Raw genomic sequence first — 19066 nt, 5'->3', positions numbered from 1 at the left:
CATTTATCTGTAATTAGATTTTCCTTTGTTTCCTGTGGTTCCTCTTAAACTATGTCACTACCATGGCAATCAGTCGGAAGGTAATTTGACCCACTTTTTTCAGTAAATTGACTAATGTAACAGCTGTATTGGAGGCTCACATTTTATTTTCCACCTGTGGTACAGATGGCCCCTGGTTCTTCTTTGTACAACTGGTACTTTCCTCCACACAAGTGTCTCAGGGGACTGGGGAAGCACTTTGCTCTCTCTTGCCTTGTATCTAATCTAATGGTTGCAGCATTCTAAAATAGAAAAGAACTGATACAGCTTGGTTTGTGAACACCTACTTTATAATTAGCCACATATACAAATGGCCAACTAGTATTTTTTGTAGGATGGAGGGAGTGATATATCCACAAAGATACAAAGACCCCAGGGGTATTTCTTTTTTTCTTTCCTTTCTTTCTTTCCTTCCTTTGTCTCTCTTTCTTTCCTTTCTTCTCTATCTTTTTCTTTCTCCTTCCTTCCTTTCTTTCTTCCCTCCTTCCCCCCTCCTCCTTCTCCTAACAACCTGTTGTCCAACAGATGGATGTTTCTTGAACTGTACCATACCTTTCTCATAGAGCTCATTGAGCAGAAGGGTGGAGCTAGAGATGGTATTTCTTTACCATAAAAGCAGAAATAGACTCTCAGGATTTGTGAGGTCTGGGGGAGGGAGTGGGATCTAATGACTCAGTCTCTGGCCTGGACCTCAGATTGTTTCTCATGAAGACAACATTGTGAGGGGAGTAGACAGCTTGGCTTGGCCACAGAGTGGGTTAAGTAGGATTTTGTCAATGAGCTTGAGGCCCCAGCCACATTTTAAGGCATAGTTTGAATGGGAAAATGGAATGTGGATTTGAAGTAACATATACATCCACATTTATTATCATCTAGTTTGCAAACTTGGAATTGCTTAATTTTGTAGACTTAAGATTCGTTGCCTAGGCTTGCATGAAGATAATTACTGTGTAGAGATCATAATGTACCATCTCTGAACAGATTACCTCTATTACATTCACTAGGTTCCCTATTTAAACTCAGAAGGATTTTTGATCCTGACACCCTCTCAGATGTGAAGAGGATGTTCTCCAGCAGGAAGCTAGAATGAGTCTTTGGCTGTCTGCCAGGGCCTGTGAGAAGTGACCCTGTCTTTGGCCCACCTATGTATGGTCTCTGGTAAGACCTCTGCTCTGCTTACAGAGCTGGAGTATACCCTCTATCTGCTTGGCCCAGCCACAGATGGGCATGTGCCCAACACTGAGGCCTTACAGCCAAATCCTAATAAACAGGGCTGGTCTTTTGCGTAAGACAATCAGCTGCTTGCCTGAAGTGATTTGAAGGGTATTGACAAGCCTCTACTAAATTTCCCAAATCTCTCTTTTGACTGAAATACTATCATTTTTAAGCCACAAAATAGCACGTTCGGATTTTCTGTTAATTATTTCCCTCTCCACCTGGCTCCTTTACCAGCTACAAGCATTTAATTCTGGTCTAGCACCATTAACGTCCCTCTTCCTGAGTCAATATCATGTCTAATTACTAAATATATTGACTTATAATTTCCCATTATATGTGACTTTACCAAATCAAGTGGTAAGTCTTATGTTGATAAATAAAAAACACAATGCAGTGAGGTTTTAATAACTTGAGAGGAAGGTGCCTAATATTAATCAGCATATGTTCACATCATAAATTTTTGCATATGAACATGTTAAGTACAGACATTAGCTTTAATGTGTTAAATGTGCCAATATAGAACATTTTGACGTTACAAAGTTAGTAAATGTGACTTACCCAGGAACATAACAGAAGGAATTGGAAACATTTTTCTCCTTTATGCTTCTTTATTAAGATCTACCCACCTAACAGCCGTGGGAACATTTATAAGTGAGGAAACATTTTTCATTTCACGACTACATGTATTAAACACACACACACACAGAGCACTTTATAGCGTTGTTAAAAAATTCTTTCTGAAAGCATAGCAAAGAACCTTTTGGAATATCTAGTCCTCCAAGTGGAAGCATTACAGTTTTAATTATTGCTTCTAAATCTACATTTATAAGTGATAAATGTGTGTGCCTGACAAAAAACAACTGATTCTATGGCTCTGTACACTGACCCAGGGAAAGAATATTTTCTAGAAATTTATAGCAGGTATAGTCCACATTGAAATGCTTTATCATTTTGTTTCAGTGAAACGTTAGCTATTTCATCAGCACTGTACCAGAGTCAAAGAAAATGACTATAGGAAAAACCATTAGCCCTTAGTAGAAGAACAGCACCTCAATATTTTATGTCTACTCATCCCCTCCGATAAGCAATTTAAAAACATTTCTCTTAAGGATGTGTCTACTAAGTAATTTGTTAAAGTTTGGGGAAGCTTGAATACTTTCTTCCTTTAGGTTCTAACCAATTTCAGAACTACACATAGGATCCAGACAGGGATTAACACAAACCATCAGCTTTAATACCTGAATGACAGGGCTGCTGGTGGTGGTAGAGGGTAAGGGTGGGGTGGAGGCGAGGCAAAGGGCTTAGGGTCCACCCTCTCCGGTGAGAGGCAAACATCCAGTTACTTATTTCTTTTACTGGGAATTGTATTGGTTCACCTAGTTGTTGGCCAAGCAGATGGAGCTCTGCACCAGTCTGTGTTAGTCTGGGTCCTTCAGGAAACTGACCCAATGATATTTACTGGGTAAAGCGCTTGTAAGGGAAAATGGTAGGGAGTTGCATGAGGCTGAGAGGGAGAGAGGGATAGTGGGTTAGGTGGAAGCATCTCAGACTTCAGGGCTGTACTGAGGCCAGTTCTCCAGGTGAAGTTGCTCTGCAGAGGAGTCCCAAGTCTCCCAGGAATGGGCCTGCCTTAGAATTCCTGTTGCATTCAGTCATTGGCTACAAGCAGCCGTGGGAAATGTGACGTCAGCATGTTGATGGATGGCTGGATTTCAGTGTGAAGCAGCTGGAGCCATCATTCAATTATCCTCTCTTCAGTAAACTGATCTGAGAGGCGCAATCTCATGGCTGCCACAGTGATCAAATGTTCCTCCAACACCTTTCCCTAGGGCCACAGAGAACATATCCTCCGCTACCAGCCACCTCTAGCAAATAGAAGGAATGGGCTAATAATCAGCTTTTTTTCTATAGTAATGAGTTGAAGTCCTTGGAACCACACACACAAACTGATCTTGTTTTATAGTTACCATTATATAGATTTTCGTTACAGTACATTCTTGGGATTGATCCAATTAAACAACAGTCAGCAAGTATGCGTGTGCACCTCTGTGCCAGACGTTGGAAATGCCACAAAAAAGGACAGGATGTGGGTCCTGCCCTAAGCTGCAACAAAAATATAACATTCAATGAAAGGAAATTTAAAATACTTCCCGAAGCAGGAGAGAGCTGGGCTTCCTTTGCCACTCTCTCCTGTCGTGTCCATATTCAAAGAGGTTTTGCTTACATTCACTTCAGTTTGTTTATGCATCCCAAAGATGTCATTTGAACAAAGGCTGGCAGCCACTACAACCCAAACCAAAACAGGAAACTCCTGGACTAAATTATTGTTGGAGCCTGCCATACTCTAACATTGTATAAATCTTTGCTGTCAGGCATATAATAATTGTATGATTACAAATTAAAGCCAATCTTGTAAGATGCTCCTCTTGGAAACACAAATTCTTCAAACTGGTAGTAATTTTTATTAGTTATCAGAAGTTGAACTGTAGTGTTTTCGAAGTTATGTGGAAATTACTTGTTTTCTTCTTCTAACTTTATTTCACACTTCACTACAAACTTTAGGAGATCTTATTGAAACTCTAAGTCTGTCTCAACAACACAAGGGACAGTCAACTCAGCTAGAATCATACTTTGACATTCTTGCTTTAATTTTTTTTTCTGGTTCATGCTCATGGCTCAGAGAGATCAAATGTCTTTTTTGATGAGTTGATTTCTTCTTTCTCTTCAGGGTGTTTCTCCCATCTCAGAGGAGGAGAAGAAGCCAATTCCAGGAGCAAAGAAACTTCCAGGACCTGCAGTCAACCTATCGGAGATCCAGAATATTAAAAGTGAGCTAAAATATGTTCCCAAAGCTGAACAGTAGTTGGAAGAAAAAAGGTGAGTGAAAAACGATCTTCTTTGTCTCAAAAAGGCCTCAGTAAAATGGTTTAAGGAACCTTCCACAGAAGGAATCTGGAATTCCACAAGAGTTCTTAAATAACAGGAACCTTCAATTTAAGTCAGTATTTCGGGTGCAGTTTTTGGTAAAGCCAAGCTATTGGGCCTGTCTTATTCCGTTACCAGTCAGAGATCCATTGAGGATGTTAGCCTGCCATTCTGTTTCTGATCATCCTTCCTAGTTGGGGAAGGATGAAATTGGGAGAGGAAAGATGCTTGGGAAGAGGCCTTGAGGAGGTTTTGATCTTGAGGTTCAGGGAGCCCTCCCTTACTCCATGCCTCAGTTTCCTCACCCAGGTATCACAAAAAGCAACAACCTATTCATGAGCTAGAAGATCAGAGGATCAAGGAGCTGAACAAGTTTGGGTATATAAAGAGGCAGAGACTCAGGAGTTCAGGCCTTTAATCAAGTAACCCAGGCATGCGTAAGGCAGACCAAGAGGATGCCATAACAACTCTAGGTGTGGATGAGGTTAAGTGTAGGCTCAAAACTTGCATGTTGCCTAACAAGGCACTGCAAGCAGGGCTCGTGAACTTATTTTCATTTAATTGCATCCATTCAATAATGATCCCCTGGTGAGGGTTCAGACAACCTTCCACCTTCTCTCCTGTTCCTGTGGACTGGTGTGGGAACTCTGCCAGCAGGGGCAGTATGGAATTGGCCCAAATCATCACTCTTTCTCCTAGGAGACCCTGGGAGCAAATCTACCCTTTATCTAACATTACTAAAGTCCACAATGTAGAATCTATTCCATTCCTTAAACAGAAATTTAAGTCTAGAGGAGAGGAATCTGTACTGAGAACATAAAACGAGTTTTTATTTGGTTGTCAATTCACTTATTTGGTCACTCACTCATTTATTCAATCAATATTAATTGAGCGTTCATTATGTGCTGAACACTAGAAACATTTATTCATCACTTACCATGAGCAAGATACTGTGTGAAGAGCGTTACGTCCATTGTTTCTTTTAAGCCTCAGGATACCCAATTATTGTTCTCATTTTTGAGATGAGCCTTAGAGAGACTGAGTTTCCCCATCTATCATGTATTCTAAAAATGGAGTCTGACTTCAAAATTAGTGCTATCACCTACTTGTTATATTGCTTCAATTCCTTCCTCCCACCACACCTTGCAGATGGGTTGCACACCTACTGTTGGTGTTGGGGTGAAATCTTCTGACTCGATGGCAGAGGCAAGTAGTGGGGCAGATAGGTCCCTGCTGTGTCTTCTCCTCTAGAGGGAAGGAGGAACAGAATGTTCTGTGTGACAGTCCAATGCACACAGTTGTGGCAATGTTATTTGTCTTACACTTCCACAGACTTACTAGGATGTTTGCAAGTTAGTTCTGCCGAAAAGATTTCTTTATAGTCTAGAGAAACGCAGGAGCTGTTTTGAGTTAAAATAAAAGAACAGTATCTGGTGTTTTCAGCATAGTTACATAAAAGAACAAAGAAGCAAGAATAATACGGAGTAGATCTATTACCACAGACTGAATCCCAGAACCTTGGATGGGGACAAACTGATGTGAGCAGGAACTAACCTGACTCCTGTCTACATGCACTTGTTACTATTGATGACAGAATGGAACATATTGATGACTATCACACCGAGTCCTGCTTGTATTGCCAAGTTGAGATGAAATCTTTCAATATGGCAGGGATGAAGCTTCAGAACTTCCTTGTTAGAAAGCCTGGCGAGGGGAACTTAACTTCTTGTAATATTTATTATCATCACCCAACCAGGGCTGTTCAGTTGGAGACATGAATTTTTAATGCAAACTTTAAAGGCTTTTACTTCTATGAAATCCATGTTGACCTAAATTTAACCTCAGTTCCAGTTTCAGAATAATTTGGTTTTGAAGATTCGGAGGAATGCTGTTTTAAAATGAGCTTAGAGAGGATCTTGCAGTGTTACCCAGCAGTGGAGTTGATTCAGTAGCCTTGGCTGTGTGATTACAGGGAACAAGGAAGAATACCAACTCAATCAAATATTGAAAATGTACCAGAATATCCAGAACACATTTTTGCTACTTTATTTTCTCAGAGAAGACTTTAATGATTCTTCTCTCCTCAACAAATTCTAATGCAAAACTATTCAGAGAGACCTATTTTTCCTTATTCTTACATTAATGTGAAAATCTAAGTTGAATGGGTAATTGATCTGAATTCCAAATGAGTACAGTCATTGTTTTAAGCCAAGGAATGATCTTTAGTTTTTTGTAGCAAGCTGTTTTGCTTTTGACTTATTTTTCCCCTGCAGATATGTCTGAGATTTCAAGACTTCAGTAGTCATAGTCTGTCATAGAAGGAAAACATTTCTTAACATTGATTGATTCAGTGAACTCATAAGCAGTAAATACCTTGGACCAGCCATCACTTAACCCTTCACTGGTTGGATTGATTTTTTTCTTCTTGGATCACTACTTTGTCACCCACCCTCATCCTGTGTGGTCCAGTTATTAGACCAAACAGATCATTGGTTTGAAGATTGAATAAATCTATCATGCCCATAGTGTAAACACAGTGAAAACCACAAGGCTTAAGGTCCACATAGTACTGTAACTGTTACAGTACTTCAGACATATAAGACAGGTTAGCAGCTCATTCCAGCCAAGATCAGTGCCTCCTTTCAAGTGGGATTACAGATTCTTTCTATACCCTGGAAATTGTTCACAGAAATCAGTTAAATGGAATTGTTCACAGAAATCAGTTAAAAACATTACAGAATAAGAATCAGAAAGGCCAATGACTACTCTGTTTGGGCATCAGAAATCATGGCTTATGGAAAAGGACTTGGGGCCTACACCGAATCCGGTACCAGACCAGGAAATATAGAGACAGCCCATACCAAGACAAAGCCAAAAGACACAGGAGTGTCCCAAATGGGGCCCCAGTCAAGGCTGGAACTGACATGGGACAGGGAAGGTAGGATCGTCAGCCATATAAATTTTGGAATCCTCCTGGCTGTGATTTAAGGTAGCCAGATGGTGACTTAAGAAAGTCCAAGAACCAGATGAAGAGGCAGGACCAGTGGCACAATCTAGAAACCAGGTGTCTTCCAACACTTCTAATCCTGCTTGTTTGCTGCCTTATCAGGAATCCTGCAGGGCCACTACCAGAAGCCACTGTCAGCTTGTTTGCTTGTAGTTGTAGCAGGCTTCGTGGACAAAGGCCTGGGGAACCTGCAGAACTGCTCTGGGCTGGTGTCCAAACAGACTCTGTGCCCATTTCTGTTTGCTCCCAACACTTAGATCAGAGCATAGGTGATCAGTAAAGAAGTCCTGAAACTAACTTCTATACTGTGGGTACTTTCTTCTTTCTGTAGTATAATTTATAGATATAAAACTTGGTCCCCACTATCAGGATACTTAATTCTTGATGGAAAGATAAAATACTTTAAAAGGTAGCTAACAATTCAAGAATTAGATAGCAGCTTAATTATTAAAGATACCCAAAGGCTGTTTATGATCCACTAACAACTAGGCAATAGAGATAATGTTATGACTTTTGAGGGGGTAAGGTATGATGATTTGGGGTCAAGGATAAATTCAGAGAGGCAGTGGGAATGGAATGGTTTAAAAAAGGCTCAGAGATCTCCTTTGGACATATGGAGCATCCAGGGTATCATTAATAATTAGACCAGCCTAGTGAGACCAAAGAGTTCCTCTACGCACTACATCTTAAACTTTTGGGGCATAACATAATAAAACCCCATAGCCTGCCTATACCATCTCATCTCTTTTTCCAGTGGTAAAAGAACTCAGTGATATCAAATAATTGAAGAGGAACGAAGTAAGTATCAAAGTGGTAATGCAGCAATTACAAGAAAAAGAAAGGATTAACAAAGGCAAAACCTAAGAATAATTCTACAGTGATGCTAATGAGCATCAAGAAAGTCACAATTGAAAGCCTTGGGACTGACGAAGCTCTAAAAAGAAATTCTCATTCTGAAGTTTCAGGAATCCCTTCTCTCTCTGTTGGACACTGCAGCATGGACACATGTGTGGCAGTTGGGCTTCACGATTATATACTAAACTAGGGTTCGTATAGAAGTGAAAATCTATGGAATTAATCCCCATTTGCCATTATGAACTGAAGAAAGCACTTGTGTTTTTGCATTGAGAAGTCTTTTGAGGTCAACCAGTGGGCCTTGGAACACACTTTAAGAAACATTGCTGTAGGGCAGTAAATGAGTGAGTTGGAATAATCTGCAGCTCCTTTGTAGCCATACACAGCCTCATAATCTCAAGCTAGTCTCTATCTCATATCCCACATCAGCTAGCCAACCAATTTAGATTTTGTAGGTTTGAAAAGAATCATCACAATGGCCTGTGATTATGATGGGGGAGGTGTGCCCTTATCTTAGCCTGCTCGGGCTGTAATAACAAAATAATACCATAGACTGGGCAGCTAAAACAACAGACATTTATTTCTCACAGTTCTGGAGCTGAAAGTCAGAGATGAGAGTGTCAGTGTTGTTGGGTTTTGGTGAGGGTTCTCTTCCTGGCTTGCAGATGGCCATATTCTTGCTGTGTCCTTTGATGTCTCTTCCTTTTCTTATAAGGGTGCTAATTCCATCATGGGGGCCCCATACTCATGACCTCATCTAAACCTAATTACCTCTCAAAAGCCTCATCTCCTAATACCATCACATTGGGGATTAAGGCTTCAGCATATGAATTTGGGGGAAGGACACAAACATTTCAGTCCGTAACAGTCCTCTTCCTCCAGCACTGTGCCCCATCCCTAGCATATTCTGTTTATTGTGTCACAAACTTACCAAATTGTAATGTATTGGTTTTCTTGTTTACATCGTCTTTATGATGCTATCATATAGCTCCTTTAAAGGCTGCAATTCATATGATACATATTAGGCATACTGGGCAAGTCTGGAGGATGTTACCAGTGCCCTGACCACAGCAAGTCTGGGATCCCTTAGAAATGTACACATTCCAAGTCCTTGTAATCTTAGGGAGCTTACCACTTTAGAAAAAAAGACTAACTTCTATCACAATGTCCATAGTTTACAATGATGATCATAATCGGTAATGGGCCCAGAAATTTGACTTTAATTAATTGTATTCCTCTGGGAAACTAAAAAATTAAGGAAAATGTCAAGTTTGTCTCATTTTCCTCAAAAAAGGTGAAAGATGTGTAAGACCAGAAGAAAACTTAGTATTCAAGAATTCTTTGGTTTTATTTTTCAAATAACATCTATGTCTAGATAAAACATATTTACCAACCAGTCATCCAAAGAGTTGTCATCTCTGATAGGGGAGAACATAAGGTGCTCATTACTCTGAAATGTTAAGCATTATGCATCACATCATTCCTACTGATTCAAGGGCTAATTCTGAGAGTGTTGGCAGGAGGGCAAATTGATGTACCCAGATACTTGCTAAAAAGTACATTTAGTACATAACAACAGACCCCCAAAATACATGAAGCAAAAATCGACAGAAATGAAGGGAAAAACAGACAGTCTAATGATAATAATTGGGGACTTCAATACCCCATTTTCCATAATGGCTAGAATAACTAGACAGAAGATCAACAAGGAAATATAAGACATGAACAACACCATAAACTAGACTTAACACACATATATATAACATATATTTATATACATGTAAGTATATATACACATATATACATGTGTAGATATACATCACATATATATACATATACACATTCTAGATACATATGTGTATATATATTATATATATAGTGTGTGTATATGTATATATACAACATATAATACATTGCCCAACAACAGCAGAGTAATGCGTACACATTCTTCTCAAGTGTACATGGAACATTGTCCAGGACAGACCATATGTTAGGCCGTGAAATAAGTCTCAAATTTAAAAGGATTGAATCATACAAAGTATGTTCTATGACCATAATGGAATGAAATTAGAGATCAGTAACAGAAGGGTTTGCAAAATTCACAACTTGTGGAACATAAACAACATGCTTCTAAATAACCAGAGTCAAAGAAGAAATCACAAGGTAAATTTGAAAAATTTAAAACTTTGAGATGAATGAAAACAAAAATACAGCATACCAAAATTTATAAGATGCAATGAAAGCAGTACTTAGAGGAAAGTTTATAGTTATAAATGACTATATTAAAAAAGAAGATCTCAAATTCAATAACCAATCAATCAAATCCTTATTAGCACCTATTCCATATTTGGGAAAATGCCCTTTATCTTCTTAGAGTAAACTTATGATTAAATTGATGCAACAATGGAAATATCATTCCTTTCAAATTGTAAGGCATAATAAATGTAATAAATCTATTTGTATAAATACTATAACAATGTAACAGAGGCTGGGATATAAAAAACGATTGCCCAGTAGATCACCATTTTAGCATAATACTGACTTTGATTTCCCCTTCCAGTCTTTTCCTCCGGGTTTACATCTGGGATGCAATACAACCAAGTTGCTAACAATATGTTGATTTGGGGTTGTGAGGACTTGGTCTCATTTCCTTCCACCTTTGCAACTTTGCACTCTATGTCTTTATTTTCTTGTTTGATAAAAGCAGAAAATGGCACCTCTCTCAGTGAGCAGTTGTGAAGGATTAGGGAGATGTATTTTTTAAAGTATCTCCAGGCACAGTACCTGGGATGGATTGGTAATTCCTCAGTAAATAGAAACTGGTTCTTACACATTCTTCTTACATAGCATCATTTATAGCACTTGTATAGTATTGTATCTTGCTTTTGCCACTTTACATTTTATCACAAGATTATTTTTCATGTTGCTTTGCAGCCTTCAGAATTAAGATGATTTATTTCTCATAGTCTTTGACTGACCATGATTTCATAACCTTTTTCTTTTGCCAGAAGACAGAGGACTGATTTATTATTTTACATAGAGCTATACTTAAAAAGAATAAACACTTCTCCAAATGTCTTCTCTGTGGTTTGTGGAAATTTTTTGTCCTCATTTTTGAAATGCTCCCTGCTTTGACCCAATTACATAGCTTTATTCACTTTCTCCGAAGGAAATGGTTTTATGCTGAAATTTTTCATTCTCGAGTGAAGCCACATTTCTTTTGATTTGTGATGCTCTTTTTAAATTTTTCCTGATCTTTACTTGGTTACGATAAAGAAAGGTTCTGCAGTATTTCCAAACTGTATCAAGGCTTTGTTCATTTGTTTTCCTGGCTGGAAAAACTCTTGTTTTAGACCCTGGTTGCAGCCTGTGTAGGTGTAAAGAACTCTTGAGAGTGAACTCAAGAAGCCTTTGAGTTGACTGTGGCAGATGTTTTAAGAGCCTCTCGGCAGTTAACACATAGAAGCTACCAGTGTAGTTTCTATTAAAACAGAGATTTGGAGGGTCTAGTGTATGAATTATCAGGAAGAAGTTGGAATTAGTGCGAGAGCTTTTAGGGAGTAGACTTGAGACCAGAGAAGCACATTTGCTTCAGCCAGCTTGGTGGAAAGCACAGTTGACTCAGAACCCAATTCTCTTGATCTTACTGTACTGGAACATACATTTCCATGAGCCAAAGGGCAGTTACACCTGGAACCTGCTCTACTCTCAATATAATGGAACTCATTACTCTATCTCAGTTGTTCTCACTGGGGGAGGGTGTGGATTTTTCCTCCCAGGGGACATTTGGCAATGTCTGCAGACAGTTTGAATTGTCACAACTTGGGGCAGGCTGCTACCGTCCTCTAGTGAGGAGAGGCCAGGGATGCTATTAAATATTCCACAATGACAAGGATGGCCTCCTACAACAAGGAATGATCCAGCCCCAAATGTCAGTACTGCTGAGAGTGAGTAACCCTGATTTATCTGCTTGAAAGGTTGATGTCAGGTCCAGCTTGCTGTGGACTTTTCTTTCCAAGCAATCAATGCGTTGCGTTTCACACAAATTAAGACAGTAATAAAAAGAGTAATTAATTGTCCAACATTTATAATCTCTTCACAGTAATTAAGACTTAGAAATGAAGTACTCAAATATAATTCTTTGGTCAATTCGCAAATTAAACATTTATGGCATATGGTCTATGTGGAATTGCCTCAAACGCAACTATTTTTGTAGGTTATCTTTTCATCTCAAATGTATCAGAAAGCAGGTTAGCTCAGCAGCTCATCGTCTTCTAAAGTATTAATGTAAAGCATTAGTAGTCACCAGCACCTATATCAATGTCATCATTTTTATTGTCATCATGAACATTACCATTTTTTATATGCTTGTGATATGCCAGATACCCTATCTTGTACCTCACATGCATTATTTCATTTATTCCTTGTGCTGACTGTATGGAGTACATACTACAATGCTCATTTTGTTTATGGGAGAGTGAAGGCTAAGAGAGTTTATGCAACTTGACCAAGGTCACCCAGATTGTAAGTCACCATCATCTGTCACACTAAACAGCCAGTCCTTTTAATCACTATCACCCACTGCATTCCTCAAAAATGTTCTTTTAGTTATAGTCTTTGCAGATAATATTTCACCATGTTGGGTTAGAGCAAAGCAAGCAAAGGCTAAAGAGACTGCAGAAACTGTCACTGCCACAAAGAGGAACACTGAAGCACAATCCTGGCATGTTGGTTGATGTGTTCCTTTGTTTGCTCATTTGTTTACTCATTCACATATTCATTCTTTTAGTTAGTCAGCATTTACCAAACACAAAAGATGTACCAGGTGCTGAGTATAGCAGGCATTAGGGATTCAAATATGCCAGAGCATCTACCCTGTTAAATGGACAAAACATTGTATGGAAGCACAAATAATTTTCTTTTTAAGGATGTTGAAAAAAGGAAGAGTTAATGCCCATAAATATCAGAGAAAGTGAGAGAGAAAGAGAGAGAAGGAAAGGAGGGAAAGGGAAAGGAGAGGAGAGAACAGGAGACAGAAAAACACCGATTATGGCAATGCTGGGGATGACAGGGACTTTGCCTAGTGCTGACAAAACTGCAGCAGAGGAATACCAGACTACTGCAGAGCCCACCTGCCTTTGCTCCGGAGATGAGCAAGGGCTTGCCAGGAGCCTCTGTGTCATTCATGGTGCAGCAGTCTCCGACCCATGAAGCCTTTTCTCTCATTCCCTCTCACGCTGTGTGCAGCCCACGCAGAAAACTGGGGAAGTGAATTCCAGGCTGTCTAATCAGGGTTGGCTGCATCGTGACAATGCTGCTCGTTTTAACTCCCTGCACATGCTGTGGCATTTGAGAAGGAGAAGGCATCACGAGGAACAAATCAAGACTTGCAAATTTAACTTGTACTTCCTTGCCACCCCTCCCTGCCTGTGAACTGATCATTCTATACCCTCTGGTTTAGGACTTTATGCAGATGGGGAGGGGGTGGCTGGTTTAATTCAAGGCAGGGTCAGAAAATTGGCTTCTTACTGAAGGAAATTTCTATTAAGCAGTCAACAGATTGGAGTCTCTTTCGTCCAGGCAGGTGGCACAAAGAACAATTCATCTGGACTGCTGGATAAACAGCAGAAAACAAGTATGTCCTATTGCCAGAAAGTCATTGGATACCTTCTATAGGAAGGACAGTGGCACTTCTTCCACCCTAGAAGATAGTGGCACTTCCTTCCACCTGTCACAGATGTAATAGAATCCTTAACAAGTAATACATATTTTACTGCCTAGCTCTTGCCCGATCCCCCAATTATGGATACAAATGATAAAAATCATGACTGCGTTTTAGTTCCAGAGGCAATAATTAAATCCTGAAAACTACCCCAACAGGTTTATTAAATTCTGAGTGTTCAATCATCCATCTATTCAGACTGTTTTCATTGCCTGATCATTTTGTACATGGGCTTGTTGGAATTTACTCTGGCCAAATTAACCTTCTTCTTCATAACGCAAATTAACAGCATGAACTGGATTTATGTGGGAAGGATTAAAGTGCTGGGATAAATTCACTCATTTATGAAATGAACACCTCTTCACTGACTGTTTCAGATACCACTACATTAGAAATAAGTGATACAAGACAACATCCCTCAAGGGACTCACAGTCTAGTTGGGTGAGGATGTGAGAGGAGATATTAGCACATAATGGTTGCAGCAGGAATGAAGAAGAAATGACAAGGCACAGCCTTTGAATACAAGTGACAAAGACAGAGTCTAGACAGGATGTTGGAAAACAGTTATTCCACTGAAGGAAATGTTGAAGAGAGGCGATTCAAGGATAGGTTTATACCCTGGCTTTGCTATTCCCTTGTTTTGTGATTTTATATAATTGATCTGCCTCAGTTTCTTCATTTGAAAAATAAGAAGAATACCTAACTCCCAGAGGCAATTCTGCTGTCTGCCCTGAGGAAAATTTAGCAATGTCTGAAGATGTTTTTTACTGTCACACCTCAGAGTGGGTACTCTTGGCATTCAGGGGCTTGAGACCAGGGATGGTACTAAACACCCTACAACACACAGGACAGTCCCAACAACAGGCACCAATAGTTCCACAGTTCAGAAGCACTGAATCACATAGTGTGTATATCTAAAGTTCTGTGTACCATGGGAGCTATTACTATTATTAACTACAAAATGTTACCATCAGAAGGAACTTAATTTAAGATTCCTCATCTATTAGTGATAGAAACTGAGCCCCACGAGCAACGGAATCAAGGTCAGTACCAGTCTAAAATCTCAGTGTCCTATTTCCCAGTTTTGTGCTCCTACTTTATAGGAAAGACAAACAATTTTCATTTGGAGTGTTGTGTCTGCTTCAGTGGTACTGACTGTTGAGAAGGGTTGGGAGCCTGAATTCTGCAGGAAGAAGTGGGGTGATCATAGCAGAGTGGGCTGTGGCTGTGTCAGGTGGCATGAACAAGCTTTCTGGAGTGCATTTGCCCACCTTACAGCAGCCATTGCACACTAGATGTGCTGGAAAGAGTGGGACACACCTGTGCTCCACGTGCAGCTCTGACACGGTAATTCAGTGACCTTGGGCAACTTTCTGACCACTCTGAGCCATATCCATAAGTAGGAATAATAATGCAAGTCTTGAGAGGGGACCATAAAGATAGTGAAATGACTCAGATAGAGCTTCTGGTACACAGCAGCATCCAGGAAGACTTCATTCCCTTTGCTGCCCTCATAGTCTGCCCATACCTTCTGCCCTCTGCCCCTTGCTTCCAAGGCTAGGAGTTGATAGGTTGTTTTTTAAGTGACATACTGTCTGAAAAGTAGGTCTGCACTTTTCCCCAGATAATATGAAGAAAGCTCACTGAAAATTAAAATCCATTAATTATCTTATCTGTGACTAATATGAGCTCATTGAAGCACTTGCAAACATCTGGGAGGATCTCTTTCTCAATCACCACCCACCTGGAATCCTTTGAGCTTGAGCCAGTTCATGAGATGATTTCCAACCTGCAACTGTCCTCTTTCTCCTGGAGGAGGCATTGCAGTTCCAGTTTTTAAAACCTGCAGCAGCTCATGTTTCCAAGGCCTTTGTCTGAAGACAGCAAAATTACAAACATTTTGCTTTAGCATTTTCATTTTGTTTTAGAGACTTCAAGGAATTTTCCTCCTCTCACCGTAATTTGTCACTAGCAAGTGTATCTGGTTTGTAATTTCAGATTTTTCTCTGAAGAGAGTAAGTTGAAGAAATATTTGGAGAGTTGAGCTGCCACTGCCCTACTCTCAAGGAAAAGTCAAACAACGGACTTTTATATAGCACTTTCCTGAGCATTTTGAATGGGTTTTATGGCCATAAATAGGCATCTCGTATTTTTAGTAATCTTTCATACATAGGCTATATACTATTGGAGTCTGGTCCAGAAAACAAAATGAGAGCCATGTCAATCTCAATGTCCAGAAGTGCCCTGGATGTCTTCTCTATGACACCCTGTCCTGGCTTATGCACCTTTCACATTCAATTTCCAGCTATGATTACCTTACAAAAGTGTTTTCTCCCTCTGACATTACTTAATTTGATAATCGAGTTATGTCTACCTTGCAATAATAGGTAGGCAGTCACTAGTAAACACAGGTGCCAGAGAACACGGAAGCCTGGAGATTTTGTGAAATGGCTGCTTAAGGGGCATCACAGGCCAGGCAATGAGGAAACAAGTTTATTTGGAAGTTTTATAACATACGCAAAGTCACGTCTTTTAACTAGGGGTTAATAGCAGCGATAATATTAAAAAATCCTTGCACTTGATTTTAAGAATTCCAAAGTACTTCCATGTCCATGCTCTCTTTCGAACCTCATAATAGTCCTGTGAAATAGTTAGGGCAGGAATCGACTTTGCAGTTCATTCTTACATGACTTCCAACTTCACAAAGTGTGGAAGACTGTGGGATGTATTGTCGTCTCCCTCCGGAGAAGGTTAATTTTAAGATTAATTATTAATTAAGCCTATTGAAGTCCATCTGTAGAAAATGGGTGTAATCCCTTTTAATCAGAAAAGTAGGATCACCATGTAGTCTGCAACAGGTGCCAAGAAAGGGGATTAGTTACAATCCATTGCATGGGCCAGAATTGAACAGATAATGCCCCTGCTTATACCCAGAAGGACTTTTGTCACTGACATGGAAAGAAATTCAAGGTTAATCTACTCACCTCTATCTATAGATATATTTCAAAGAAAATGTATTATCTCAATTTCTACTTCTGTTTACTATTTTCTTATCTAATTTTAAAAAGTCATACTGTAATCTTTATACACATACAAACATACCACCCACAACACACACACACATACACATATATGCACATACATGGTACAGGACAGATTTGATCCAGGATTTGGAAATTGGGTTGAAATGTCTGAATTTCAGAAAGACCAGGTGGCAAACAAATGGTTCTGGGGAAAACCATTTCAAGATGCCCCCAAACCATTATCCTAAAGGTCAACTCTTCTGGAAAGCTTTCCATTTTCACTGACAGCTAAGAAATGGTCTCCCAGACTCCTTGCAGGGTCATATACAGAGTTTACTGCTTGTTATCTGTCAGGAGAGAGAGCCTGGGAGTCATTCTGAGCCAAATCCAATCCAATTATGGGCCAATTATAGACCTGCTTTCACTGCCAGGAGCAGGCCACCCCAGAAACCCAGCTGGTGTCAGAGCCCCTGGCTGGCAGGGATTCCCAGCACATAGGAAGAGGAGCTCATGCCCCAGATAAGACAGAACAGCCAATAATGATCTAGACCAGTACAGATGGCAAATGCAACTACATTAGAATGGTTCCCGATCATCCTCACTACCCCCACTGCCATCCCTTCATAACTGAGTCCAGATTTGGTTTTCTCTCCTGTGTGGCACCCTTTCTTACTATATGATCAAATTCTGAAATATCAAGAGGTGGTAGGCCAGACTTTGCTCCTGTATTCAGGGCCAACCTTCCATTACTAGCTTGATTCCTGCAGCCTATGTCATGGTGCTAACTTGGGTCACAGTGCCTGGATACCCACAGCACCACTGACAACCTCACTGAACATGTAGGAGTTAAAATGCCAAGAACTTGAGTTAGAAACTTAGGTTTAAAAAAAAAAGCTATCTCTATTAAAAATCAAAACAATTTTGGCTGGCACTTCCAACCTATGGAGTTCATTTCAGGTCCACATTCTAGCATCAAATAGTGTCATTATTCCTCCAGGCTGGCTTTGCATGGATGACCTACCAATTTGAGAAGCCAGCTTTTTCTTATCTTTAACTGACACTTGAGGACAGTGAGGACAGGGCAGCACCAAGGACAGCACCCTGTGGGTGGTTGCAAAGGAAACCCTTTCAGATTGACCTAGAACCGTGGTTCTCAAACTTTCGAATGAGTCAGAATCATCTAGATGACTTGCTGAAACTTAGATTGCTAGGGCAAAGCCCTAGGGTTTTAGATTAAGTAGTTCTGGGATGGGTTCCAGAGTTTGCATTTCTGACAAGTTCTTAGGGAATGCTGCTGCTGCTGCTGTTGGTGGATTGGGATCACACTGTTAGAACCACTGACCTAGAGCCATCAATCAGATTATTTAGATCTGGACATTCAGAAATCCACTAACTATCCCATCACCTGCTCCACAGTTTTCAGGCTAGTTTCCACAAGTACAGTGAGAAGCTTGGTCAGATTTCTTTGCTGAAATCCATATATACTATTTATCAATGAAGCAATAATCACAAATGCTTGTAATAGTGCTTCCAATGGTCAGGCACTGTTGCAAGCGCTTAACTTTGTGAGATATCAATGAGTTAGTACACATAAGAGCTCCATTTTACAGGTAAGAAAACCGAGGCACAGAGAAGTTACATGACTTTCCATAAAGTCACACAACTAGACAGTGGGGCAGCCAGAAGTCAAATCCAGGCTGTTTGACTTTTCATCATTACCCCAGCCTGACTATCCATGTGGCAGACAGGTCCATGGGGGTGAAATGAGCTGGGTAAATTATGAGGAACAATCCTAATGTAAAGGATAGGAAATTCTACATCAATTTATCTAACAGTCACTTAATCTCACTGAAACAATGTTAATTTCTGTAGCTAGTTTATTAAGTGCTGACACTGTTACGGTTCAAGGGTTGGCAAACCGGATCCCACAGGCCAAATCCAGCCCATCACCTGTTTTTTCTTAAATTTTTATTTTGAGATCATTCTAGATTTACATGCATTTGTAAGAAATAATACTCAGAGATGCCTGGATGAAATGATTGGAAATAAGTCATTTTCCCAAAATGAAAGTATTTCTAAATAGGGCCTTGCCACGGTTCAAATATATGCTGAGACAAAAAAGCTGGGTTTGATAATTTTCATTCAAGTATGCTTTTGTGGATGTCCAGGTAGTGGAAGTAAAACACAAAAGAGTTTCTAAATTTGAACACTTTTCAAGTCCAAGAAAAGACAGGACCAAAGGATCACAGCTACTTGGCAAACTGATATGCGGATTT

At 39.9% G+C, this 19066-nt stretch overlaps 1 protein-coding gene and 1 long non-coding RNA gene across 7 annotated transcripts in view; one reads left to right on the top strand and one right to left on the bottom strand.

Annotated features, from left to right (window-relative positions):
* LOC119473014 overlaps positions 1-19066 on the bottom strand; it is a 70844-nt gene that overhangs the window by 20242 nt on the left and 31536 nt on the right. For 3 of the 4 annotated variants that reach the window (XR_005202182.1, XR_005202185.1, XR_005202184.1), the window contains 2 exons: positions 15512-15641; positions 5349-5429 (listed from right to left, as the gene is read on the bottom strand). This is a non-coding gene — a long non-coding RNA (uncharacterized LOC119473014). The remainder of the gene's footprint in view (positions 1-5348; positions 5430-15511; positions 15642-19066) is intronic. The other variant, XR_005202183.1, reaches the window with a different exon arrangement.
* The window catches only part of SMPX (small muscle protein X-linked), a 50970-nt gene that overhangs the window by 15728 nt on the left and 16176 nt on the right, over positions 1-19066 (top strand). Inside the window, exons 4-5 of one of the 3 annotated variants that reach the window (XM_017540692.1) lie at positions 3986-4135; positions 16345-16365. In XM_017540692.1, coding sequence (XP_017396181.1) covers positions 3986-4120 — 135 coding nt within the window. In that variant the 3' untranslated portion in view covers positions 4121-4135; positions 16345-16365. Of the gene's footprint in view, positions 1-3985; positions 4136-7943; positions 8321-16344; positions 16366-19066 lie in introns of those variants that run through there. The other 2 variants (XM_017540693.2, XM_017540691.1) reach the window with 2 other exon arrangements.

This window comes from Cebus imitator, unplaced genomic scaffold, assembly GCF_001604975.1.
Source record: "Cebus imitator isolate Cc_AM_T3 unplaced genomic scaffold, Cebus_imitator-1.0 Scaffold128, whole genome shotgun sequence".
Lineage (NCBI taxonomy): Eukaryota > Metazoa > Chordata > Mammalia > Primates > Cebidae > Cebus > Cebus imitator.
This window is presented reverse-complemented; position numbering and strand designations above follow the sequence as displayed.